The sequence below is a fragment of the Prosopis cineraria genome, unplaced genomic scaffold, assembly GCF_029017545.1.
Source record: "Prosopis cineraria cultivar Desert tree isolate PC_DT_omini unplaced genomic scaffold, ASM2901754v1 PC6, whole genome shotgun sequence".
In the NCBI taxonomy this organism is placed as follows: Eukaryota; Viridiplantae; Streptophyta; class Magnoliopsida; order Fabales; family Fabaceae; genus Prosopis; species Prosopis cineraria.
In genome coordinates this window covers 1,189,688-1,215,387 of record NW_026555337.1, presented here as the reverse complement: position 1 = coordinate 1,215,387, position 25,700 = coordinate 1,189,688, and the positions used below count along the sequence as shown (strand labels likewise).

At 37.0% G+C, this 25,700-nt stretch overlaps 4 protein-coding genes, 1 long non-coding RNA gene and 1 other non-coding gene across 9 annotated transcripts; 3 read left to right on the top strand and 3 right to left on the bottom strand.

Moving 5' to 3' along the window:
* Positions 1 to 221: 221 nt before the first annotated feature.
* On the top strand, positions 222 to 2,588 carry LOC129313572 (metal tolerance protein B). Of its 3 annotated transcripts, XM_054956811.1 has the most exons (4): positions 222 to 313; positions 392 to 580; positions 1,232 to 2,114; positions 2,199 to 2,588. In XM_054956811.1, exons 3-4 carry the CDS (start codon positions 1,294 to 1,296, stop codon positions 2,440 to 2,442), a joined length of 1,065 nt encoding a protein of 354 aa, XP_054812786.1. In that variant the 5' UTR covers positions 222 to 313; positions 392 to 580; positions 1,232 to 1,293; the 3' UTR covers positions 2,443 to 2,588. The 3 variants fall into 3 exon arrangements, with proteins under 3 accessions (XP_054812786.1, XP_054812785.1, XP_054812784.1); XM_054956810.1 differs by lacking the exon at positions 222 to 313 and having other exon boundaries at positions 1,302 to 2,588; XM_054956809.1 differs by lacking the exon at positions 222 to 313 and having other exon boundaries at positions 1,232 to 2,588.
* A 1,455-nt stretch (positions 2,589 to 4,043) lies between these two features.
* LOC129313576 (ras-related protein Rab11C) lies at positions 4,044 to 6,601 on the bottom strand. The gene is made up of 3 exons (XM_054956816.1): positions 6,396 to 6,601; positions 6,114 to 6,294; positions 4,044 to 5,216 (listed from the first exon to the last, which is right to left on the bottom strand). The coding sequence occupies exons 2-3, from the start codon at positions 6,276 to 6,278 to the stop codon at positions 4,731 to 4,733; spliced, it is 651 nt and encodes a 216-aa protein (XP_054812791.1). The 5' UTR covers positions 6,279 to 6,294; positions 6,396 to 6,601; the 3' UTR covers positions 4,044 to 4,730.
* Positions 6,602 to 12,240: 5,639 nt separating this feature from the next.
* Positions 12,241 to 13,754, bottom strand: LOC129314682 (uncharacterized). The gene has a single exon (XM_054958189.1). The coding sequence runs from the start codon at positions 13,620 to 13,622 to the stop codon at positions 13,053 to 13,055; it is 570 nt and encodes a 189-aa protein (XP_054814164.1). The 5' UTR covers positions 13,623 to 13,754; the 3' UTR covers positions 12,241 to 13,052.
* A 138-nt stretch (positions 13,755 to 13,892) lies between these two features.
* Positions 13,893 to 13,964, bottom strand: TRNAD-GUC (transfer RNA aspartic acid (anticodon GUC)). The gene has a single exon. It is a non-coding gene; the product is annotated as a tRNA-Asp (tRNA).
* A 2,607-nt stretch (positions 13,965 to 16,571) lies between these two features.
* LOC129312404 (uncharacterized) lies at positions 16,572 to 19,701 on the top strand. 2 transcript variants are annotated; one of them, XM_054954990.1, is made up of 5 exons: positions 16,572 to 17,429; positions 17,586 to 17,852; positions 17,959 to 18,301; positions 18,683 to 18,793; positions 19,043 to 19,701. In XM_054954990.1, the coding sequence occupies exons 1-5, from the start codon at positions 17,133 to 17,135 to the stop codon at positions 19,129 to 19,131; spliced, it is 1,107 nt and encodes a 368-aa protein (XP_054810965.1). In that variant the 5' UTR covers positions 16,572 to 17,132; the 3' UTR covers positions 19,132 to 19,701. The 2 variants fall into 2 exon arrangements, with proteins under 2 accessions (XP_054810965.1, XP_054810964.1); XM_054954989.1 differs by having other exon boundaries at positions 16,583 to 17,429; positions 19,002 to 19,701.
* Positions 19,702 to 21,818: 2,117 nt separating this feature from the next.
* On the top strand, positions 21,819 to 22,755 carry LOC129312416 (uncharacterized). Its single transcript, XR_008593556.1, has 2 exons — positions 21,819 to 22,156; positions 22,405 to 22,755. It is a non-coding gene; the product is annotated as an uncharacterized LOC129312416 (long non-coding RNA).
* Positions 22,756 to 25,700: the final 2,945 nt, after the last annotated feature.

The window sequence follows — 25,700 nt, the reverse complement described above, 5'->3', positions numbered from 1 at the left end:
TTGATTGTTAATATAACATGAAAAGATCAAGATATGATAAAAGGAACTAACACTTATTGTGGATAAGAATTGTTATTGTTGGTAAGTAATTTAATCTCCTCACCATAACTCTCTTATGACTCATGATAATCATAAAAAGACCTGATCTTCTTGGGTTTTTCTTTTTTTTTTATTTATCTTTTAGGTCATACTTTTGGCAGCGATATTATTCACTAATTTGTTGAAGATTACATTACATATCTATAAACCAAGTAGTGATATATCGCAATAATTGCCTTAGCCAAGGGAATTCCAGGCACTCCATGATCTGCAGGTGAATTTTTTCTGAGATCTATGAGAGCCTTTTTTTCTTTATATTTATTTATATTTTTGCTTAATTTGCTATTTTTAGCAACGTTTTCTGCGCTGCCGGCCTGTCCCTCTTCTCGAGTCCGAGATAATGTCTCAGCTATTTACGTCCGCGATTATGGGGTCGTCGCTCTTTCACTCTCGCGAGATCGACACTCCGTTTTCCCAAACCCTAATCCCCCATTTCCTGCTCGTGACATCAGCTAATTCTTTCTCTTGCTCTCATCTTCAGGTACCTTCTTCCATGCCAACTAATTTGTTCGATTTCTTCTTTGTCTTCGTTAGTCTTCACATTACTCTCTTGATCTTGTTAGGACCTCGGAACAATTTTCCTTTTTTTTCCCCCTTTTGTTAGGATTTCTTCTTTGTCTTCGTTAGTCTACACATTCCCTTTTCCCCCCTTCTTATTATTATCCTAGAACTTTCATTCTTTTTTAGTTGGTTAGATAAGGACAAAACTCTAGTTACCCTTTTCAGTTCTTATCAGGCTGATCACGCGGGTCTCTTATATCAGTGTACGGCCTACGAATATTTTCCAGACGCAACTAAAACCAGATAAACATATCATAATTTTTAATTTTGTCAGTTCTGATTACTTCTCTTTTTCCCTGCTGAAATGATTTTAGCCGATTACCATGTCGCTTCGAACTTCACAGCCATGATTCAACAACAAATTTTTTGTGTTGCTGTTAGCTGCCTTCTCGTTCGTTCTATCTGAAATTGTCAACCCCGTCGGTAACCTATCCACCTTAATTTAAACATTTTTACCCCGCGTCGCCAAGTTGACGTGGTCAAACTTGTCCACATTCCGCCATCCATCACTGATTTAATTTTGCGTAAACTCAGTCTAATGTATGAAAATTGGCTCTCAATGACTAAACAGATGATGCTGATATATAAGCGCTAGGTTCTAATGACTCCTGTTGGATTCGTTTTCCGGAGTAAATGACCAGGTTGTTGAAGCAAATGGAACACGAAAAAAATCCTGTCCTAGAAGCAAGTTCCATGCAGGAGATAGAGATAACGGTTGCCTCTGAAAAAATTGATCTTCTTCCCGTAGCAACTGAGTCATCTTGCAGTTCTCTTTGCCCTTTTTCCAAACGAGAACATAGCCTTCAGGCATCCGAAGAGTCATCAAAGTCGGCAAAGAAACTTTGTGGACTCATAGTTTTCTATGCTATGGTTATGCTTGTAGAAGCTGTTGGTGGCTTGAAAGCCAACAGCCTTGCTATTATCAGTGATGCTGCGCATTTGCTTTCGGATACTGCTGGATTCTCTATCTCTCTATTTGCGGTGTGGGCATCAGGTTGGGAGGCAACACCACAACAGTCTTTTGGATACAATCGGCTTGAGGTTCTGGGTGCTCTTTTTTCTGTTCAGTTAATCTGGCTAATATCTGGCTTTTTGATGTATGAAGCTGTGGGGAGACTTTTTTACAGAAAGGCCAGGGTGAATGGCATGCTCATGCTTTCAATTGCAGCACTTGGATTTTCTCTTAACTTAATTATGGTTTTATGGCTTGGTCATGATCACAGTCACCACCACCACCACCATAGCTGTGGAGACTTAAATCATGATCATGGAAAGGAGGAGCTGCATAATAACATGACTGATGAAAAGGAGCTTAGTCTAGTCTCGAGTAGTCCTAGAAAAAGAAATGTACTGAACATAAATTTGCAGGGGGCCTATCTGCATGTCATGGCTGATCTGATCCAATCTGTCGGGGTGATGATTGCTGGAGCTGTAATATGGGCTAAACCAGATTGGTTAGTGGTTGACCTGATTTGTACTCTAATATTCTGTGTTATATCTCTGGGAACTACAGTGCCAACGCTCAGTAACATTTACAGCATTCTGATGGAGAGGACACCAAGTGAGATCAATATCACGAAGCTGGAAAGTGACCTCAAGGGTATGAAGGGAGTGGAAGACATCCGCGACTTGCACATCTGGGCCATTACTGTTGGGAAAAATGTTCTTTCTTGTCATGTAGTTGCTGAGCCTGGGATCGGTTCCACTGATTTACTCAACAGGATTAGGCATTACTGTGAAAAAGCACACAAAATTCATCATGTAACCGTACAAATTGAGTAGGGATGCGGCGTCTCCCCTTTCTACTTTACTACGGTTGTGGTTGTTTAGCAAAAGCTTAAGTTCATTCAAAAGCTGATATCTGACACCCTAAACTATGGATTTTGTATGATTCGATCCCACCGGCAGCCTTTACACTTCTGACAATAGCAAGTCCATTTATTTGTGGCTTCTCACCCCGCTAAGAGAAGCACATGCCTTTCAAAATCGAGCAATTTCACCCGTCTCCACAACTTAGGGCACGAAAGGGTGGATGCTCTATGCATCGTATTATTTTCTTCAGCTCAGCCACGACAAAGGAAAACGTTAATAAGAAAGATGACATCTAGCTGCGTGTTTTCTTGAACTCTTTTCCTCTTTTTTCTTGAATACCTTCAAATTATCCTGTTAGTATGACCTGAATACTGATTCAATGAGATCAGTAAAAGGAAAAAAGAAGTCATTCAAGATTAACTGATTTGCACTGTAGTTTTGCTCTATCGAATAAGATCTTATTGGCAAGGCAATTTGATAACATTAGAAGTAGTGCACGTTAAACCAACTTGAACTGATGGAGGGAAAAAAAGAACCAGGCTGAAAGTCGTAGACCCTTATTTTTCTCCTTTGATTTGTTTTAGACCTCTATAAAGAGTCACGTTTACTGTATTCTTGGTCCTCAGTCCTCACAAGAAACCTAAGCACTTTTCCCCTCTTTTTGCAAAGTTTTCGTGGTATATAATATTTTTTCTATTGCTGTTTAACGTTGTTTGGTAGGATATATATTTGTTAGGCTGCTATGAAAACAAGCAGTGATAAAAATAGGAAAATTTTGGGTTTATTAAAAATAAATGATATTTTGATCCGATCAATGTTCTACCTAAACTAGTGAAAAAAGATGTAATCGAACGATTTTTTGTAAAATAGTATGAATGGACTTTATTCCAAAAAAAATAACGCTGTTCACAAATATTGCAATGAACTGCCTTGTTATAAACATGAAATTTAAAAGTTATAATCAAATTTTTGAAGAAAAAAGTTTATTGAAAAAAAAAATGAATGGACATGAATTGGGAAGTTAAAATTCCATGCATTTCAACTTATATCTCCATCTTCTTCAGCACCACTTTAATATTAATTAATCAAATTAAATTAAAAAATAGAGAAGTGAAATTAAAAGATTTTAATTCTTCTTCCTCTTGATTTAAATATCCTTTTTATTAAAATTTCATAACTTCATTAATCTATTTTTTAGAACCATTGATTTTCATTAAAATTTCCAGTCCCCCACCTCTGACTAATCAAGGAGTCAATGGATGGAAATGCAAGGCTTTGAATTTCTAATAAATTTTCAAATATTACTTCCCTTATTGAAAAATATAAATTATTTTTAACCGAATTTTTAATAAAATAATTACTTATTTTTAAATTAACATTTTTTATATTTACCTTCATTTAATAAAATATTTTACTTTAAAATAAATATAAAATAATTTATTTATTATGAATGCTTTTGAAAAACACATGCTAATTACACATTCAAATATTAAAAATATTTTATATTTTTTAACATCTAAGTTTCTCAACAAATATTCATGGAAAGAGTATATGGTAAAAAGAGAACGAAAAACCGAAAAAGGCTTCCAATGTTTACATTCAAGATTCATTTGGTACATCATGATAATGAAAAAGAGAACGGTAATGGGATGACTCTCCCTTAAAAACACTAGAAACTCTATTTAAAACATCACTTTGTCATTTACCGAGTCTAGAAAATAACTCACTTGAAGGTAAAGAAAAAAAGAAAAAAGAAAACAACTTCCCTTTACCTTTGCCTTTCCCTCAATTCAATTTTCATGTACCAAACACAACCTTAAGCCGCTTCATGGTCCCTCCAGAAGTTGCCCCTTGGTTTGGGAACATTGCAACAGAGGTGATCATATGGCACCTCAAATACTTTCAAAGCAGGAATACCAAGACAAATAACTCAACCAAACCCAAGAAGCAAATCCAAACTAACATTGTCGCGATTCCCATTGACCACACTATATCATTTATATCAGCTGGTTCCCATTTCCGATGAATACATGGGAAACTAGCTTAACCTCGAAGTAAACATTCAAAGAAACTAGCAACACTAACTTTTAAAAAGGGAAAAAATTACTGACTCCCTCAAGACAACTCAATATAGTAATAAATGCACCCATGTTTCTCGCCTATTTAGAAGGAAAAATAAATGGGAAAGGAGAGGTGAAAATAGAATTGAACCCAAAAAAATATCTACTAGCAACTTCTTTCATTCCTTAAATGACGAATTAGGTGGAACAGCAACTTCTTTTGGCACTCCCCGATGCATCTGCAACATTGATCGTGGTTCCTTGTCCAGGAAGAGTGGTGTTCGCTGCCGCTTCCTGAGCCGCCAGTGCCTTTTTGCTCACAATATGATAGATCTCTGTCAAAATGGTTTGGAACGCCTTTTCAACATTGGTTGCATCCAGAGCAGATGTCTCCAGAAATGAAAGACCTTCCTTCTCTGACAATGCTTGGCCATCATCCTCTGAAACAGCTCTAAGGTTGTTTAAATCAGATTTATTTCCAGCCATCATGATTACTATATTAGAATCTGCATGGTCCCTCAATTCACGGAGCCACCTTTGAACATTATCGAATGTCTGTCGCTTAGTTATGTCATATACGAGGAGTGCACCAACAGCCCCTCTATAGTAAGCACTGGTGATGGCACGGTACCGCTCCTGACCTGCTGTGTCCCAGATTTGTGCCTTGACAGTCTTTCCTTCCACCTGTTGAGTAAAATAAAGCTATAGGATCGGTATATCAAAAGAAGTTGTCCCAAAATACTCTCATTGTGGTGTTCGAATGATCAATGATTCAATATAACATAACAATTGACTACCAGTTTCCACTGACATGAGTTTAAGATCAATTTATCTTCTCTTAACCCTCTTCAGCAATGTATAATTTTTTTTTTAAAATACAAATTAGCCTAAGTTCTCCACCAAACTACTCAGAAGTCAAATCTGTCGTTACTGGACAACACCTACAGGTTTTCCTCGTTGTCACTTCTACCCCTGCATATTCACAATAATATACTGAGAGAAAAGAGAAGTATGATCTACCGCCCCATAACGTAACATTCCATAATATTTCAAACCCATCAAAAAGGTGTTTGGGCGTAGAATCCAAATTTTTTATCTGTGAAATTATTCACCTGAAACTTCACCAATTACCATACATGATACACAGTCCTTTTTCATTAAATCCCACCAACGAGGAAAACACGCTCAACAATTACGGAAAAAATAGGGCTGCATTGAAACTGTTTTTACTATTTTCACAAATTGTAAATTTGTCACAAAGCTCTTCCTGTTTATTCTGTATTAACAAAGAGGCGAAGGTAAACAAGACACGTGATCTTGTATTGTTGCTTCCACTTCAGTCGATGCTCGTCACCTGATTACTAGCATAAAGACCTTGGTCGTTGAGTTCAATTAGATGAAATATCGGCCATCTACCACAAAGCATGCACACTCTATGATTTATTTGTTCTAAAGCATACACCATAAATAACTCATCACGAGATCCTTGTCAGTAAAGAGCAAAAGATATACATCTGAGTCCAAACCCATGGATTACAGTGTTTGAGACTTCAAAGTAGAAAATCGGGATAGAGGAAGCACCTGAAGAGTTCGCGTAGCGAACTCAACCCCAATCGTAGATTTGGAGTCCAAGCAAAATTCGTTTCGAGTAAACCTGGAAAGAATATTGGATTTGCCCACGCCAGAGTCCCCAATCAAAACGATCTTGAAGAGATAGTCATACTCTTGGTCTACCCTATGCGCCATAGTCCTGTTCTCGTCCCTGGCGTCTCAAACACATCAGATCGAACCCGGATCAATCTCGAACACAAATCGAGCATCAATTCAGAAGGAGCGAAACACGATTGGGACGAAACAACTTACCCTGAGGCGGATTGATCGAGAGAATGGATGTCGTGCTTGGGCGAGTTGTCAGTCTTCGGGTAAGATAAACTAGAAAATTGGGAGAAAGGTTGGGTCACCGAACGAACCGCACGGAGCAGCAGAGGAGAGCAGGCGACTTCAGGAGAAGGGGGCCAATGAAAGAAGACAGAAATACCAATGACAGAGAGAGAGAGAGAGGAAGGAGATACTCCTTGTCGCTACCAATCTTATCAATGTTATACATATACGCACGGAAATGAGAGGAAAAAATATATATAAAATTTTTATATATCATTATATAATAAATTTTAAAAATAATGTTACATTATTATTTTATTTTATGAAAGATCATTTTTAAAATATTATTTAAAAAGTTATATCATAATTTATAAATATAATTAAATAATTTTATGTAATGTGCTTTATAGATATGATTAGGGAACACAAAATAAAATAAAAATATTTTATAAATTTTATTTGCCAAAGAACAGGGTCGCGTTGGAGAATGGGACAACCTCTTGCGAGGCATTGAGCTGGCTCTTACTGTTACACGCACGCAGCCTGGTGGCGTACTGTCCCTGCTTCTTTTATTCAATGTAATTAAGTTAAGTCATTAAAACATGATATATTTTTTTAAAAAAATATAATTTTTAATTCATGTATTTAACTCATAATCCTCACACTTCATTTTGATATTCTGAATTTTTATATTTTTATTTTTATCATTTTAAATTTTTTCAAGATTCCTACACTTTATTCATTTAAAAATTTAAAATATTAAAAAATAAAAATTAAAAAATTAAAACCCAAAAAAAATACAGCGATTTATTAGAAAATATATAGACTAAAAATTATGGTTTTTTAAATTACTTACCAAACAAAATATGTACCAGTACTTTTAATTACATGACCTTGGGAACAATACAGGGTCTTCTAAGCTGCCATGTTGATTTGTGAGCGTATTTCATCACACTGTTCAGGTCTTCCAGACAGTTGGGACCGGGGAGACTCCGCCAACGTTGGTAAAGCAATTATGGTTATACATAATTGATTGTTAAAATATTATAGTTTTTATTTGAAAAGTTCAAACTCAAATCTCATACCTTTCTGGTAGCTTTGCCCTGGTCAGAACAATCGTTTGTTTTGTTTTTTTTTTTTTGTGGGGGGGGGGGGGGGAATGTTAGCTCAAATTTCAAAGTGAATGAACAAAACAACCATTAATCCGTTAACGCTGTAGATAGATGCAGATGCTTTATCGGAGAGCATATCCCAAGTTAGAGCTCGATCAGCCTACATGGACATTATTAAGCATCGGTCTGCAGCTCGGGGGGCTTCCAACTGCCCCGTTGACGTGGTTCCTTCCCAAGTCTAATAATAATGCTTTGATATGGCGGCTTGGTGCGTTGAAACTATGAGCAAAATATTGAGAAAAATTAGAGGTAGTTTTCCCCTCTTGAGCAGAGAAAATGAAAAGCTTGTATCTTTTCTTTGTTCTTTTGATACTGGTTTCGTTTTGGTAAATATAATTTGACAGTAATGGCCTAATTCGTTGGAATATTATTTATAAATTAGCATTAATTAATAAGTTTAATAAATTAGTCTTTATGATCTTGTATGGACCGTAATAGGTGAACCACACAAGTGAGCCCAATAGACAGAAGCCCAACCCACAATTCAGTAGCCGTCAGTTATTTTCTATTTTTTAATTGACTGAATCAGAGATAATATATAATATACTTATTTAATTATTTAATAAGGCGGTTACATATCTGATATATATAAGACGATTAGTCGATAACCGCAAACACACGACTCATTTTCTTCTACTTTATTATCTCTAAACTTTCCTAAGGTTTTGGAAACCTGTGAGTTGTGTACCTGTTTATACTCGAGGTAATCGAGCTTTTTCAAGCACTCATGGATTCTTCAGATACGCATATATCACCTTACTTAATTATATATGAATTGAGATATCAAATTTAACACGTGGCATCATAGCCTGGTTAAGGATTATATGATCTGTAGTGTATCAATTTCTTTTTGTTTAGGTTATATGATATCTCATGTAAATGATGGCATTTGCAACTCTTGTGATTTATAATTTTATTTGTTTAAACGAGAATATATATGTATATATATATATATAAATCTAGTCTTTTTCGTCCAAAACCAATTGTCTCTTGCTGGGAAATTACCATTTGGTTTTCTTGAAAAGATATTCAAGATGAACATTATATTCATATACACACACTTGAGATCGCCGATGTTCTTCAGTTGGATATGGCTGCTGCTGATGTCGCCATTATCACAGTCGTTGAAAGTCACTGCTAGTTCACGGTGTCATGGTCATGAACTACTCATATAATCGCCAGGAGTTGCTAGTTCGCGGCAATAGGAGGTTGCTGTGATCATAGCTGTCAAGTCACCGGAATCTCCCAGCTGCTATGTTCTGGTCTGCAGAGTCGTTTGCCCAGGAAACCGGGTCGCACCACTCACCCGAATCGGGTTTTAGGGATCCGAATAAGTGAGGAAGAAGAAGCCTATGTTCTGGGCCATTAAACCTTCTAGGCCCAGCACTTGTTTGGTGCACAACATCCAAAAAAAAGTGTAAAAGGAAATGGGCCACGTTCACTTGAGGAAATTAGTTCTGGGCCCAAAACGTATTAGCCCCCAGTATAGTACAAAAAAAAAATTTATTGTTTCAGTTAATTGCATTTCAGCCTCAATTTAAATTACCTCTAATGGCCCATAATTTCTTGAATTTATCTATAGACCCCACAAATTTTTTGAGAATTATAATAAGTCCCTTAACTTTCAAAAATTTCAATTTTGACCTAAATCTCTTACAGAATTACTCATTTACCCCTAATCACCTTTTAAAATTTCACTTAAATCCTAAATTTGTTCCTTAATTCCCAAAAAATTCCAAGGACTTTGAAATTATTTTGTTTTATCTTAAAGTCATAAAATTTGTGACTTTATGAATTATTGATGATATTTAGGATCTTGTAACATTGATAATGGACCATACCCCATAGGTGTGACATTATTAATGTGTTTTTTATGGTTAGTTTTGAGGATAGGCTAATAACACTCCTTTAATGTGTTAGATATTTGTTGAATATTTAATGCATTATTTTGTATGAACTTTTGTATAAGCTAAATTTTTATGGTATATGAGCCTTTTTGATATATGATTATAGTTGCATAATTGATAATCGCTTATTGAGAAATTTGTTTTATAATTATGTTATGTACGCATAATTAATATTTCTCAATTTTTGTTTTGTGATTTCAGTTTCTGCTTTTATACAACTATCATTTGTGAAGGCTCTCAATGAGACTAACTATGATAATTGAAAAGAGTCCCTTAATATGTATATGACCATTTTTAAGAAAGATTTAGCTCTAAGAGAGCCCAAGCCTGCGGATCTCTCTTCTAAGTTCAATGCTTCTAAAATAGCTTTCCATAAACAATGGAGTGAGTCCAACCGAATCTGTCTAGCAATCATCAAGTACACAATTGAAAAGGAAATTAAGGATAGCATTCCTGAAAATGATACTGCAGTAAGTACTTGATTGGTAACAAATACAAGAAGTTTGACAAGACTTAAAAGAATTATTATCTGTCACTTCTTGACAGTACTCGATATGACGGAGTTTTTGGTGTTAGGGAACATATTCTAAAGCTTGTTCATTACTATAATAAATTTAAATCATATGAAATTGATTTGAATGAAAGTATTTTAGTTTACCGTATTTTTCAATCACTGTTAGGACACGGAGGAGGGATGACATGCATATCGGGAAACGATCGTATTTCTATACTTTGGAAGGAGAGCTTCTTTCGTTACTGTCAATTGGGATAATGCTATTTCCCAGCACATCTTCTTTGCAATTTTAGTTGCTTAGTTTTTAAAAAACGTGTTCAGTAAAATTAGAAGGGAAAAACAAACATTTTAACGGTGAGTGAGTTCTTAAGAATTGGACAATTAAATATATTTTTTTTAAAAAAAAACTGAAATCTAAACCAGACATGGTGATGGTGAAAGCAGCACCCCCTAGTATCAACAAAAGATCCATTTCCACATTTCTAAGTTTTTCTTAACGTTTTGAATTTTGGCAAATGTTTTTTTGGGTCAAAAGATAATGACAGCAATTATTAATTGCTCTTTATTGTGGCATTTATTCACCATCCATTCTTCCATTTTATTGTAAAACTGGACGGATCGGAAGTCATATGCTTGCATGAAATTGGGAAAATGAGCTCTATTATTCTTACCGGCCTTCTCAATAATTTGGCAGCTTATGAATTGTGTACTGATTATTTATATAATATATGAAAACAATAAATAACTAAATATGACACCCAACCCAAAGTCTTCAATCCTCTAGGCAAGGTGCAAAAATAATTGCGGTTTAGCACAACTCCAGCAGAATAGCTTTTCAAAATTTTGCAATGACTGGCAGAAACTTCTCCGGACCAGACAGTCCTGCTCAGCACGATAGAAGAGATGAGCTTGAACATTGAAGAGATGACGAGATGTTGAGATGGGCATGAGAAGCTTGAACACTAAATAAAAAGCCCTGGCCTTGCTCTTGGAGATGGAAATGATTGCTGTTTTCAACGATCCTGAGCACTAGCAGGGGAGTTTGTTATAAAATAGACTAGAATCGAGACTCAATCATGCGATTATTAATTATTAAGCAGATAAGGCCATGTGCGTCATTTGTATGACAACTCTGTTGTATTTGCTCCCTCCCTCTACACATGGACGGACCTATTTGTAACATAAACGAGGCAATTGCCCATGCAAGCTTAGAACAAAATGCGTGAAGTGATTTTAAATATTTCATTTGCCTCCATTCAAAATTTTCAATTACCCTTACCCCTTAAAAAAAAAAATTCATGTGACCATAAAAAATTTCACTAATTTTCTAAAATATTTATTTAACCAAGATCTCATTTATGTATTTTAACATTAAATAGAAAGAGTTTTAAAAAGAAGGAAATGATAGTTTAGAAAATAGTTTTCTTTAATTGTTTAAATTGAAAATTTTATTACACCCATCTTCATTAGTCAAAACTTAAAAGAGTTTAGTTTATATGAGAGAGATTTTAGGAGATTATGAACTAAATACTTATAAATCAAACCCATCCTTATTGGTCAAAACTTAAAAGAGTTAAATTTTATTAATTAAAATAAAAGGTAGAATTCTAATAGATACTATATAATTGTTATGTTATTGTAATTTTATATTTTATGTATAGTTCTTTAATAGCATTTAATTTTAATAAATTTTATACTTAATATAATTTAATAAAAATTAGTTTATTGATAATATTAATATTTATCTTATGTACGATTTTTCTGAGCGAGTCACTGCCTCTATGTATTTGTATTGATGACTTTGCTGTAACCACACTGTACCGCATAAATGAAGGACGGGAGACAGACTCTGGGTCAAGGCTCGAGCTATTTTACAATCCTGCGCGGGTGTGCCTGATCTTCAATCTGAGTTGCATTGTATCTCATGGATTGGTGTCTCTTTGTTTTTACGACTACTATTTTACTTTCATCTTTCTATTTTCACCTAGTTAACAGAATTCGTCTGGTCTTCTATTTTAATATTGGGCACATCAGACATCAATTTCTGTCCCTTGCTGTCGCGTACTCATATTGCATTAGCGGTTCGTTTGCGAAGTTAAAGGGAAAAAAAAATATGCACCCTCACTATTTTTCGGCTATAATTATAATTTCAATGAAATGATTCACTTTGCCACGTTCTTTCATGATGCTTCGATTTCTTGAGTGTTTCAAAAACTAAACGCAAACTTGAGGGCTAGGAAGTAATCCATTCCGGATGTTTCAGGCGATGCAACAACAACGATTAGTTCGAGCACCATGTCTAACCTTGCAAGTTACAAAGACTTGATTATTGCAGTGGTAAGAGATTTAAACTTATGGACGAAGTAATGCAATTATGGAAACGAGTGAACCACATCAGTGCTTCCTCCGGATGCAATGAACAGATATGCGGGCATGAAGAATTCTCCAGATCCTCCACAGGAACTGACATTCAGAATTTTGTTTAAAGGACATGTACCATATCCTATTTTGAGCAGCATAAGGGAAACAAGATTTTTTTGAGACCTCTCTCCGGAGGAGAACAACATCGATCTGATCCTGCTACGGGATATATGACGTCATGGTTTGCTCCTTTGAAAAAATTAAGGTGGTAATGATTTTCAAGGTATTTATAGGCATATCAGACAACTAAATTTATTTGAATGCAAGAGGTGGTTGGTTGGTTGAATTCATTTTGATCTGCTGTTTTCAACAGTGATCGGCATTGAACACATCAGCGGCACCGACTGAGGACAATAAGAAAGAGATGAACTGGAAGATGAAGCAGCGGAGATATGAAAATTCAGATTCACCATGGGTATTAATGCTGAGCCTTAGAACCACTACAAAATCCATTACTAATTTAAACCCAGTCTGTCGGACCATCGTAGTTACCAGTTGAAAGTTATACTAGTATATACATAATCGACCATCAGATGCTACCTGTTCTTTCCTTTGAGTTTGGAAATTTGCTCCAGAACATCGCAAAAAGGCGCAATAAACACGGAAGGAATTTCTCTGGAAATCCTCAGCGAGAAAAGGCGTAGAGCACGAGAACGATGTAGATGACAAGTGCCATGGGAACGAGAAAGAGCAGGGGACCAACAGCAGCAAAAGTGTAGTGACTCCCACAACCCAGAGTTCCCAACTTGATCTGCACAAGATTCACCAGAGCCATGACCAAGAACCCACATCCAAAAACCGATCCAATGGCCGAAACGAGGATCCCCGTCCTGAGAGCCAAAATGTCAACTTTGACGACGAAGCTCAAGGCGTCATTGCGCACACCAGCAACGCCCAGAGCATCGGCTTCCTCCACACCCTTGCTGATGTTGATGGCCTGTTTGAGAGCCATGGCGATGAGGCTGGAGAAGAGGAAGCAGCTGAAGGAGTAGACGTGGTAAGTAATAAGGCCTTCGGCAACGGAGGGTCCGGCTGCGCAGGTGGTGTCGGCATCGACGAGGGTGGAATTGATGTTGGTAGATGTGATGCCGAGGAAGAGCGCCAAGGTGAAGAGTGAGTTTACGTTGACGATGCCATCTAAGGCCATTATGTGGATGCTTGTCCTGGTTATTCTGCGGCGTAACACGGCGGACATTTCTTGAGAGCCGGTGGAGGAAGAGGTGGAGGCAGGAAAAGGAGGAGGATCAACATTTTTTTGCTTTTCAGAGGGGGATTTTGCGTCTTGAAGAGTGTTTGCTTGTAATAAGTTTGATGGTGGCGTGGAAGATAGAATCTAGGATCCAATAACTTGCTTGGCCCGGCAAGGAAGCTGCACGAACTCGAAGCGCGCGGAAGGTTATAAAATTAAAAACTAAAAAGAAATTTAAAATAGAAAGTGAGAATGGGGTGGAGGATAATAGAAAAACGCCGTTGCCGGGGATCGAACCCGGGTCGCCCGCGTGACAGGCGGGAATACTCACCACTATACTACGACGACATGGTATTAAAAGCTTATAATTTAATAATTAGACAGCAATCAGGACTAATCATCTGCAACCCATAGTGCCGACTAGAGGCGAGGCTTCTTGGTGGGCGGGCAACCCTAAATAGAGCTAGCACTAGAATTGAAAGGGACTCGATATGAATGCAGCAAAGTATGCCTGAAGTGGTGTTTATTCCTCCTGACTTCTTAGGACTAACGTGTAAATCAATTCATCAAAAATTACCTGTGCTTATTCACATTGGGAATCTAATTATGGGGTCTATCATCATTCTTGAGAAAGTAGATGAGACATGGAAAAACAATCCCCTACCACTGAAAGATCCTCGAGATGAAGCCAAGGCCTCATTTTAGACTGAAACCCTGTATGAAACATATCAAGGTATTGAATACTTAATTTAGAAGAATTGGCTTCAAAATACTGTACTATTTGTTTTTATTTTGGGTTTGTAGTTGGTTTGCTAATGGAAACAAGGCCATATTTTGACGCAGGAATGAGTTGTTGAAAATGCGAAACAACGTGCTTGGGGAAAAGAATTTATCTGAATTCAAAGATAATGCTATTGGTTATTCAAACATTGTACTGTTCCCTTTATTTTCCAAATGAGTTGCAAAGTTGAGTACTATTGACATCTTCAATCAGTACTGTGCGAAGATGAAAAGGAATCGAATAATACACTATATTGAAATAAGCCTCTTGGGCTGAAGAGAAAAACACCTAATATGGGCAAAAGCCACACATGGTTCAATTAACCTAAACAGGCTTCAAGACAACATATATAGCCTATATCTAAAACAAGAAAAGAAAAACAAGAGTGAAACCTCAAAATAACTCAATGCAGCCCATAGCTCAAGCCCAGATAAAATAACCAACCTACTACACGGACTAAACTTTAATTCTCAACTAAGTATTGTCCCCTCTAAAAGCATGTCTGGATTACAGGCAACTCCACCATCAAGCTTCCCATTCTGCATCCAAACAGAGATACATGAAATTGCCAACAAAGGCAGGTTCTGGACTCAACCATCAAAATCAATTCCACCTACAATTTAAAAATAAACTTCTCAAGTTTTGAGTTTGGTAGATGTGAGTCTCCGATTAATGCACATGCCTTATCAAACATATTTTTGAATCGTATATTTTTTATTTAAGGCTGAATTATTTACTATTGGCTGAGTAAATTGAAAATTCTCCATCAAAGTTTATCGGGGCGGTCATTTCATATTGACTTGTCACAAATTAAATCCGTGTGTTAGGCTTTTAACCCAAAACAAAACAATGTTGAAACTTAAGTCTTGAACTTTATCCACTCAGTCCATCCATTATGGATCCCATCTTCGGTCAACACCACTCTGAGGGTTTAACGTTGACTTTGATTTTGGTCGGGCGGTTCTGGCATTTATCTATGAGAAGTTGCATAACTTTCTCTTGAAATTGAAACATAACAGATGTATTTAAAAATAAAGTGAAGTAGATGTATAGACTGCGCGCGAGTGCTGCAAACTTGTAGTTGTAGCTGTAAAACGGAAATTAGTATGTTAAGAAGGTTAAGAAGTGGAATAAGTTAAGCGAGCTGTGGTTGCTTGGGATTTGGTTGAATGTTAGATGGAGCTTCACCAGTCTTATCTGAACTACCATCATTTTTTGTTTGCCATTGTACCTGGGGTGTCTGTCGCCACTCGCGTGAATCATTCTCTATCAGCTACTGAACCATGTACTAAAGTCACGAATCTCACTCTTGAAACTTAAAAGTTATCCGTATTATAGTACGTGGTCAATTGTTAAATTTAAATATGTCCTTGTTTCATATTAATTTAACCCTTCTGCGGAGTGGCCGGCGAGTACGGATAGGTAGCGAGTCATCTTTCGATATAGCATTAAGAATGATTTGGCGGGGTGTGGTCTTGGGGGATGGTGGGCAATTAGTTGTGAAGGTTTGACAAAGATCCACCATGATATGTGGAAAACTCGAAGTTATACCCGTTCCCATCTTTGCTTCTGAATATTCAAGAAGCAGGGGCAGCTTTGGGTTTTATGGGACAGTTGTTTTTAATAATTATTAGATTAGATTAAAGTGGGAAGGCAATATGCATTCAGTGGCTCGCACCTAATCAACAATCAGCTGACTTTATTGACTTTGAAGAACACACGCATGGCATGAACGCCAAATTTAACAGCTAAAACCATCAAAACTAGAGACGAAACCCTATTTCTGGTTATACAAATAAGTGCACACCCCCCATGTCCCTTGTCATGTCTTCTTGTCACTTGGAATTTTCTCTCCGTGCTTAACAACTCCTATTTTTCCATACATTGGCTACAAAACATATATTTACATCCCGAGACACTTCTTGTCGAAGACCTAGACTTGCAATTTTTTTTTTAAATAAGACTTGGTTTAAATTAAAAATTTATTTAACTTGATTAAAAGACGTGACTTGGGAACATTAGCATCCGCAAAAGGACTTCCTTTCTTCTCGTCCCATTAAAAAAAAAAAAAAAAACAGAACTGTGCCAACAAACGTCTGGATTTCAACTACGCATTATTGTTTCCCATCTACCTCATAGGCTCATACATCGAAATGAATGCAGTTAAATAAACACGAGAAATCCACGAGGACGGTTATGGCACTAGTGTTTTCGATTAGAATCAGAATAACTGGGCCTCGTGTTTCTATATTTTAGTTGGTAGGGTATTCTGGAGGAAATATGAGTGGAATTACTCTGCCGGGGGTGGCCTCAGATGCAACTTCAGATGCCAAGCCTTGTAACAGATGGCAGGTGAGGCGAGTCGGACAGCTGTGAACTGTACGGCCCAACTACTAAAGCCGATCCCTGCCTCTCTCAAACCAACTGACTCACTCTCTCTCTCACAGAGACATTACCGCTGGCCCCACCCTAGCCTCGCCCCTTCATCACCGACTCCATCTCCTCTCATCCGTCCCGTCCCTCCTCTTTCGGCTTTATGCTCAATTGCCTCCCTTCAAAATCCAACGTTTTTCTAAATTCACCCAGAGCCAGCCACCATCCTTCCAGTCCTCCTCCTCTTCCCTTCCAGCTCTCGCGGAAATCAACTACTTATTGTAGCTTCTACGACCAGTGACAACCATTATTCCCAATCATCCATCCCCTCTGGCTTCCACCATAACCCCGCTTCCCTTTTCATGATGGCTGTTGACCTACAGTCTGGAGAATCGACGCTTCCTTCTCACTTTCTTCCTGACCAGGATCATCATGTTCTCTCTGCATACCCAACATTCTCCGACCACACACGCTCTGCTTTCGACCCCCACGAGTTTGGATTCCATATATCTTCTCCCGTTCCTACTGCCGCCGCGCAGAGCAGCGACGACAAGGATGACGATTTCATCTTCGAGTTGACACGCGAGATGGCTCACTTCATGTTTCAGGACGACGACCAGTCCCACTTATCTGGCACTGGCTCTAGCGATTTGGAGATGGTACTGTTTTTAAATTCATCCCCTCTGCTCATATATCCAACAGGAAAATATCAATTTATTTCTTGCTTTTATGTTCCTTCTTTGGCAGCTCATCGTAATCTGTAGCACTTAATTCTTTTTCTTTTTTGTCCTGTCGTCTCCTTCCTTATTCTCAAGTCATGGGATTCCACTGATTCGTCCCAGTCTACTCTCTGGTCGCCGTTGGGCTCGAACCAAGGGAGCCCGGAAGGCCCTTCTCTGGAACCAACGCCGCCGGCTACGCCCTGTGATGGCAAAGACTCTTGTCGGGAGACCGCACACGACGTCGTCGGGATGCTTGAGAAGATGAACCTCGACGGAAGAGGGCATTCAAAATACCTCCACGGTTATGGGAATTGCAGCTTCAACCAAGCTCTCATTGACCAACAAATTCGAGCTGTTCAGGTAAGAACACACCGTCATATCCTTATGTTCTTGCTTGGAATATTGAAAATTACTCAGCGTTGTAGTGATAACTCCCTTCGTCAAATGGTTTATTTACCTGAAGCAGTTATCCCGCCTAAATCAACAGCAGATTATGAAGCGAGCACTCGCTGACTATCCGGCAAGCCAGGCCCAAACTGAACCCGGCGAACAGATTCAGCAAGTCCAGAAGAAAGGTAAAGGCAGCAGCGTCGGGTTGGGTAATGCACGTAGGAATCGCCCGCTACCTTTGTTTACTTCGAACAACCAAGCGGCTCCCCTGCAGGAGCCACAAAACCAGCAGCAAGCATCCGGATCGGGCACGCGAGCAGTTTTTCGTGGAGGGTCGGGTTCGAGAACCGGGTCCTGTGGGACCGGCGTGTTCTTGCCTCGCGTGAACACTGCTCCGCCTGAATCGCGCAAGAAGTCAGGTAATACGAAGATATGAATTTGGTTGGTTGAGTTGCTTCAAGATTTGGTTGTCCATTCTTTAGTTCTGTAGTCGTTGAAGTAGTTGGCCCTGAAATGGAATATCAACCGTCTTAAATTATAATTTAACCGTTTATCGCGAGTTTTGGTCCGAATTTGTTTTCTTCCCCCTTGAAAGATGCGTTTTAACCTGGAATCCCGACCGTCTGCGGGAGATGGAATATTCTATTAAATGCAGCACATGCATGCTCGATTCAAAAAGTTAGATTCTTTGGGCATCATAAGAGAAGAAAAATAAAAAAGAAAAAGATTTTAATTTTATGGCAGAAATATAAGATGGGGTTTGGATATTTGCATCTAAAAAGGTGATGCATACATGTCAGGTTGCTCCACTGTATTGATACCGGCCAGAGTGGTGCAGGCATTACAACTCCACTTTGACCAAATGGCCGCCACGGCCGGACCCAAAGCCGGCGGATTCCCTCCCTTGCAAGGTACCCAACTTGTTACCTGCCATCACAATCTGTTATTTATTATTTAACCACTCATATTGGCCTTCATTGAAAGTCCCTTGAGGGAAAAGCCAGCTCAGATTAGAAAAACTGGGGAGCAGTCTCAGAAGAGTGAAAGAGTGAAACTAATACGCTCAAGATGTGGCTACCGTTTGACTAACAATTGGTTTTGGGATCACGTTATTTGCAGAAGTTCTGGTGAGTAACAAGGACGGCATGTTTTCGTTGCAGAAGCGACAATCACGGAAGGAGCCAGCAAGTTTGCAGAACGAGACGAGGCTGCCTCAAGAATGGACCTATTGAGGGGCGTGGCCATGTGACGTGGAGGCGACTGCTTGAAGGATTTCATGATGCTGTTTTGGCAGTTTTTGACTGAATGAAATCAATACTGTGAGGAAGAGGGGGGAATCTTTTTGGATGGACGCTAGGAAGAATCGAAGTGAATGGTGCTGGATTGAGAATATTTCCTGTTTTTGTTTGGTGGGGTTAGACCCCCAGGTCAGACGGAAGAAAATAAGAGAGAAAAAGGGTGGAATGAATTTGACAGTTAGAGGATGATAATAAAGCTTTGGCATAAAGATGGAAAGAAGGGAAGAGACCAGTGCAGGGCAGTGGTACGGGTAAAGATTGTGGCTTTACAATTAAGGATGCCTTTTAATAATCCTTTGTATTGTGAATAAATAAATAAATAAATATGCTGAGCCTGGCAATCTCGACTTTAATCGTAGTTACACCACTTCAAGTTGCGAGGGGTGGATTTAGCAAACTTAGTTAGCATGCAGACACAGTTATATTTTCTTCCATATAAAAGTAATGACAATGTACACATGGTGGAGTGTGGACGCATGTATTTTTCGCTTGGTTTCTTGTCAATTTATTTTTCATTTTAATGTTTGTTGAGCTTCATGAGCTGAGAAAATTATAAAAGTAAAGAGAGGGGATATTGATAACAAGTCGAGTATTGACTTTGCTTTCATGTATCAACTGTCGTTTTCAAGAGAGAGAAAGTGATAGGAGGAACATGGAGTGGGTTGAAGTCAAACATAGGGTGGGGAGTGGGGAACGAGGGAAAGTGGGTGGAAGTGGGGCGTGGGATTGGTGATCACCGTCGATAAACTCCAAGTCTCCAACTGCTGCTCCTTTCGTTGAATCTTTCCCCACCCCTCCCCATCGTTGTCCATTTTAGGACTATCCTTTGTATACTAACTTCATAATTCATACTTCTTTTTTAATATTTGGAATATGCTATGACACATGAAATCTTTTATTATAAAAAAATTCAGAAAATATTTTGAATAAAATGTATTCCTATAAATTTAAAAATATTATTTATAAATCACATCATTATAATTCTATTAAAAACTATCCTTTTTCTCTTGCATTGAAAGCTTTTAAATCTTTAATTTATGCTGCATACATATCCTGAGCCTGCATCATAAAATCTACCCTCTCTCTCTCTCTCTGTTTTTTTTTTTTGGGTCAAAACACAGCCAACTCAACACTCTCTCTATATGCCCAAATAATACAATTAAATGTAGCTCCTTGCCAAAAACAATTGTAATTACTCCTCATAAACTTTGAGAATTAGGCTACTGATGACCATCATCCATTGAAATCTTAACAACAATTACTAAAATAATCATAAACTTTTATACATCGTTTATTATTAAAATAAAGTTGCAAATACGGAAAGATTTGTTTGAAATATGCAATTATTTGTTGATGTAGAATAATTCAAAATGAAATAATTTAATTGGGCTACACCTCAAGTCAGTACAAAGAGTTTTGGTAAAGCTCAAAAACAACAAGACTTGTTTGGTATGTAGGCCTAAACATAGGAGAATTTGGATTTAAAGTGAAATAGGTATTGAAAATAAAGCTTTAAAATTATGTTTAGTGTGAAATAATAATTTTAGGGAATACTTATCTTTATTTTATTTTACAACTAAACATAAATTATGAAAAAATTATAATATCCCTCATAATTAATAAAAAAATTGTAACCCTAAAACTATTTTCTCTAACAAGATAGAACCTCGACCCTCCCTTCCCCCTGCCAGCTACCCCAACCATCTCCTTATTTGCTTCTCACCAATGTTAGTCTCATTTAAGTTTTCTTATGGCATTAATCTCACCAGTGATCACCCTATTCATCTACCCTTCTCGCTACAGGACCCAATTCTACACTGGCTCATTTAAGAACATTGGCTCCAGGTCACTGACGTCAATCTCGTCCAAGAATGCTGGCCTTTCATTTCAAGTTCTTGTCTACATCAATTCTCCACAAGATTTCAACATGCTCAAGCGACACAAGAAAAAAGGGAACTATGTAAAAAGGAGAAGAATAAAACTATAGAAACTTACAAGCTCGATCTTAGTCATTTGTTGCTTGTTTGTCAATAAGGGAGGAAGTCGTCGCCACGTGTTTGAGAAAATGAGGTGAAGGAGATGAGGACAAGTCCAAGCATTCTTCAAGAGGGTATATTTGTCATGAAAGTTTCAACCCCAAGATTAACTTTACCGCACTATGGGGTGGTAGGTTTGAGTATTCTCACCTAAGGCTGAGCAATCTCAAGTATTTGTGAATTATTCATACTAAATATATCAAAGGTGGTATTACTTTAACATGATTCCAATCCCTACCTTCCAATGCTACATATTAAATAGGGCCTAATTATTTTTGTACCAAGTTGAGAATATTTCCTATACTTGCCCAGCCTTCATTTTGCCAACTAATTGTTACCTAATTAGTGTTCAGTTAAACTTAGCTTTCACTCTAAAAGGTTGTTAATAATCACACCCCAATTGTTCATTTCGTGCTATTCTTGCATTAACAATCCTAATTAGTAGTATTAGTTGAGTATAATTGATTATAACTAGCTAGCTAGCCATCACTGCATTTAGGCCCAAAAAGAAAAAAAAAATTACCCAAACAGACTACTAAAAATTTGTTTGCTCATAAAGACCGAGGAGAGATTCAAATTTGATACCCTTCGCTGACATTAATACAGAGCTTCAAATGACCAAAATATCTTAACCAAATCCTCTCCTCTCTCCTCATCATTGCCCATCGCGATTTTTGACAACGACCTCTACACCACTAGCAACGCATCTTCCTCTCCTTACTCTTTCATCCTTCATCCTTCCTCACCTCCTTCTTACCTGATTATTCTTCCCTATTCTCACCTCTTTCCTCTCCTTCCTCCTCCTCCTCGAATCTAGGCTTGCAGCAGGACCACCAAAGTTGGCCTCTTCAAAGCTACTCTCTGCCCCTCCCTCTCCACATTCCATCTTGCAAGATTCATGTCGGCCTCTTCAAAACTGCAGTTCTATGCTCTAAAGCTGGTAATCAATATTGCTCTAATTACTGGCTTCCTTTTTTATTCTTTTCTATCTTTGAGACATCTACTTTCTAATCATTGCATCTATCTTGCGCCTTTAACTTATGGGAATTATACTTGTTATCAGACAGACGTCTTATAGTACTTGGGGTAGTGGGGGACTGATGCTTCGGATTGTCGAATAGGCATTTACAATTTCCTTAGGTTCCGAGGTTTACTTAAAAAACAATAACCGTACTTTTTCTTTGACAGTTGTATTCTCTACCATTTCTTCAGCTGAGAAGGTAAAGTTATATTTGCAAAGACTATGAGATGTGCAGGTTTACCATTTCGGCTGCTCCTAAGTTGCTTTAATGGTTGAAAAGATTAGATGAGAAGAAGAAGATGATGTTCATCTTAATAAGCACCATCTCGTTCCCTTCCTTCCTTCAAATTTTCTCTCTCAATCTTTTTGTCCACCCGTTTGACCTATCTCAAATTTTCCACCCTTTTCTTTTCCTCCTCTTACTATTCCTTTTATGGACCCTACTAGGGGTTTTTTCTAATCAATTACCCGATCATGTCAAATCAAAACCTCAATAATTGTTACTTGACTTTTGCTTTCATTATTTCAAATTTAAATTAAAAAATTTAATTTAATAAAATCATTATTGTGGGGATTTGAAGGTCACAAAAAATAAAAATATTTTTTTAATTTGAATTATGAAAATATTTTTTATTTTCTCCGTCTCAAATTATAAAACACTTTTAAATAAAATATCACATATTAATAAAGATTATTAAATATACTTTATAATTTTATTTTTTTTAAAAAAATACAAACTTTTAAAATTACATTTATTTAATACTTCATTGATGAAAGATTATTGAAGGGAGAAAATATATGAGAAAATAATATTAAAAAAGTATCATTAATAAAACTTTATTTTTATCAAAGTGTCTTATGTTTTAAAATAATAATTTTTTTTAAAGTGTTTTATAATTTGAGAAAAAAAGAGTATGTTTTATTATAAAAAAAAACCCATTCTTTCATTTTCATTTTATTCATTTAATTTTATTATATTTTTTAATTTATTTTAATTTTACATATAAAAATCCAGATAAAATACAATGTTTACATCCTTTTCAACAATTTTCTAGGGAGAAAGAGAGAGAGATTATCTATACTAGACAGCTAAAGTGTATTTTTTAATCTTCTAACTGTATATAAAATTTTAATTTAGTCATTTAATTTTAAAAAGTATATGTTCCGTTCTCTAACCCTAACACTACTGTTAGTTTTAAATAATTATTTTTTATACACTTAAAAAAATTAAATTAAATATATCAATATTTGATAATGTTTTATCAAAATTTGATAGTTTAATGTACAAATTTTTTGTGATGAAATTAATAATATTAGAATTAAAAAATTAAAAAATGCTTTATAAAAATAAAGAATTAAAATAAAAACTTATATGAAGCTAAAAAAATTAAATATACACTTTAACCGGCGGGCGTGCAAAAGACGTGGTAACGGAAAACTGGGAACCACGCATGTTATTGAATTTAGAAATATCCATGAAAGAGGCAATCATTCGTTCCTCATGAAAAAGGCATGAAAAGGCAAAGGAACAGTAGCGATATGGTTTTTGGAAGAAATAACATCGTTAATTTTGTGAATACCAGGCGGTGCCTTTCGTAAAATTAATTTGTACCAACCTTTCGCATTGATTATTGCTGCACAGAATTAAGAGTCAGAACTGCGCTAGCGAGTTTAATTTCAAAAAATACTCGCAAATGAGAATGTTAGTGTGTTGCTGTTGCGTGACTCATTTTGCACCTCAAAAAACACAATTACGTTTTGCATTCTCACTTCTCAGAGGTGCACCATCCTTATTTTATTTATCACCGAAGAAAAGGCACGGCTTCATTCCATTTCATTTCATGTGCACTACTGTACAGTACTTTATCTATAATACTCAATCGATCCATTGCAGACTCGCTTGTACGTTCGAATGCATACATATATATTTTAAATTTTATCAGACAAGCTTACTTGAGGTTTCAAATTAAAATTTCATTCATGTGTTTTTCTAATCTTCTTGAGAAGCTGTCTCTAATAAAATAAAATCCGAATTAAAAATAGTCATACAAGCCCAGCAAAGATGGTGAAGGTGCGGAGGAGTTAACACATCACCCTGGTGAGTAGGATTACAACATCTAAGGGCATCACGAATTAATTATTATTATTATTATTATTATTCCGATAAAAACTTGAGCGCTGATCCTTCTCGCGGTTTACGTGTGAAGAAACATAATTAATGAGAAATTCATTGGATGCCGGATCAATATTCAAAATCACTTCGCTGTGGCCCTGTGGGCCTCCCTTTCTGAAAAAAGAACCTCCCATCTAACACTGAATGTGAATGTCGGCGTTCCGTGTAAATGTTAACTACCATTTTTTTTTTCAAAGAAAAAAGGAATCAAATTCCTCCACTTCACTTGACGATATGACACAGATCCTTTCTAGTCTGGTGGGTTAGAGGAGTATCTTTTGCAAGAGATTCCACCAATATTTCAAATATTTCGACACGGTTGGTTGGTAATGATCCTGAATGCGATTGATTTGATTCCAGAATTGAAATCAAAAATAAATAAATTAAAGATTGGTAACTCCCAATTGCATGCAATGCAAGGCATGCTATCACAATAATTTGGTTTTGTGGTGTCATCGTGGATTGCGAGAAAACGAAAGGCAATTCATTATTAGAATGTCACGGAGTTGTTTCCTTTGCCATGTGGAATATTATATCCGACAAAATTTATCTACTTAATTAAATTAATACGTAGCTATCATTCATAAATTATTTATTCTATACTGTATTATTGTTATTAATATTACCAATACATTAAAATCTATTTACTTTGATTTAATTGGGTAAAAGTATGTTAAATATACGAGGTTAATATCATATCATATATAATTCAAGTTACTCAGTTTTGATTAAAAAAAAACAGTTAATAAATCATATTCGCTGCCTTGATTAAATGATACGCTTCCTATTTGTCCGCAACCAGAGACCTCATGCTCGAACATATGGATGACATCATGACATATATCCGGATTTAGGTGAATTATTCGAGGGAATGATATTTGACCAACAAAAAGCAAAACTAGTTTCGGGGCAAATATTAAATATTTAAGCTGTCCTTCAAGAGAACACGCAGTCGTTCCTAAAATCGGGAATAAGGGTCGGGCTTGAAGGGCCGCCCGTTTAAGCCCATTTTTATAAGGATTTGGGCTTGAAAAATTAGCTATTTTTTAGGAAATCGGGCTTCTGAGCCCGACCCTTTTAAGCCCTGAAAAAACGAACTCGGGCTCGGGCGGCCCTCCAGGCTCGGTTTCTTTTTTTTTCTCCCCTTCTCCCGGTCTCAGATCAAAACGGTGTTGTGACTCGTGACTCCTAACTCGTGAGATTGACTTCAAGTCTTCAACTCCTGAGTCCTGAAGACGCAACACGCAAGCCAGCAAAACACTCACGCGATCACTTTGTTCACACGACCGA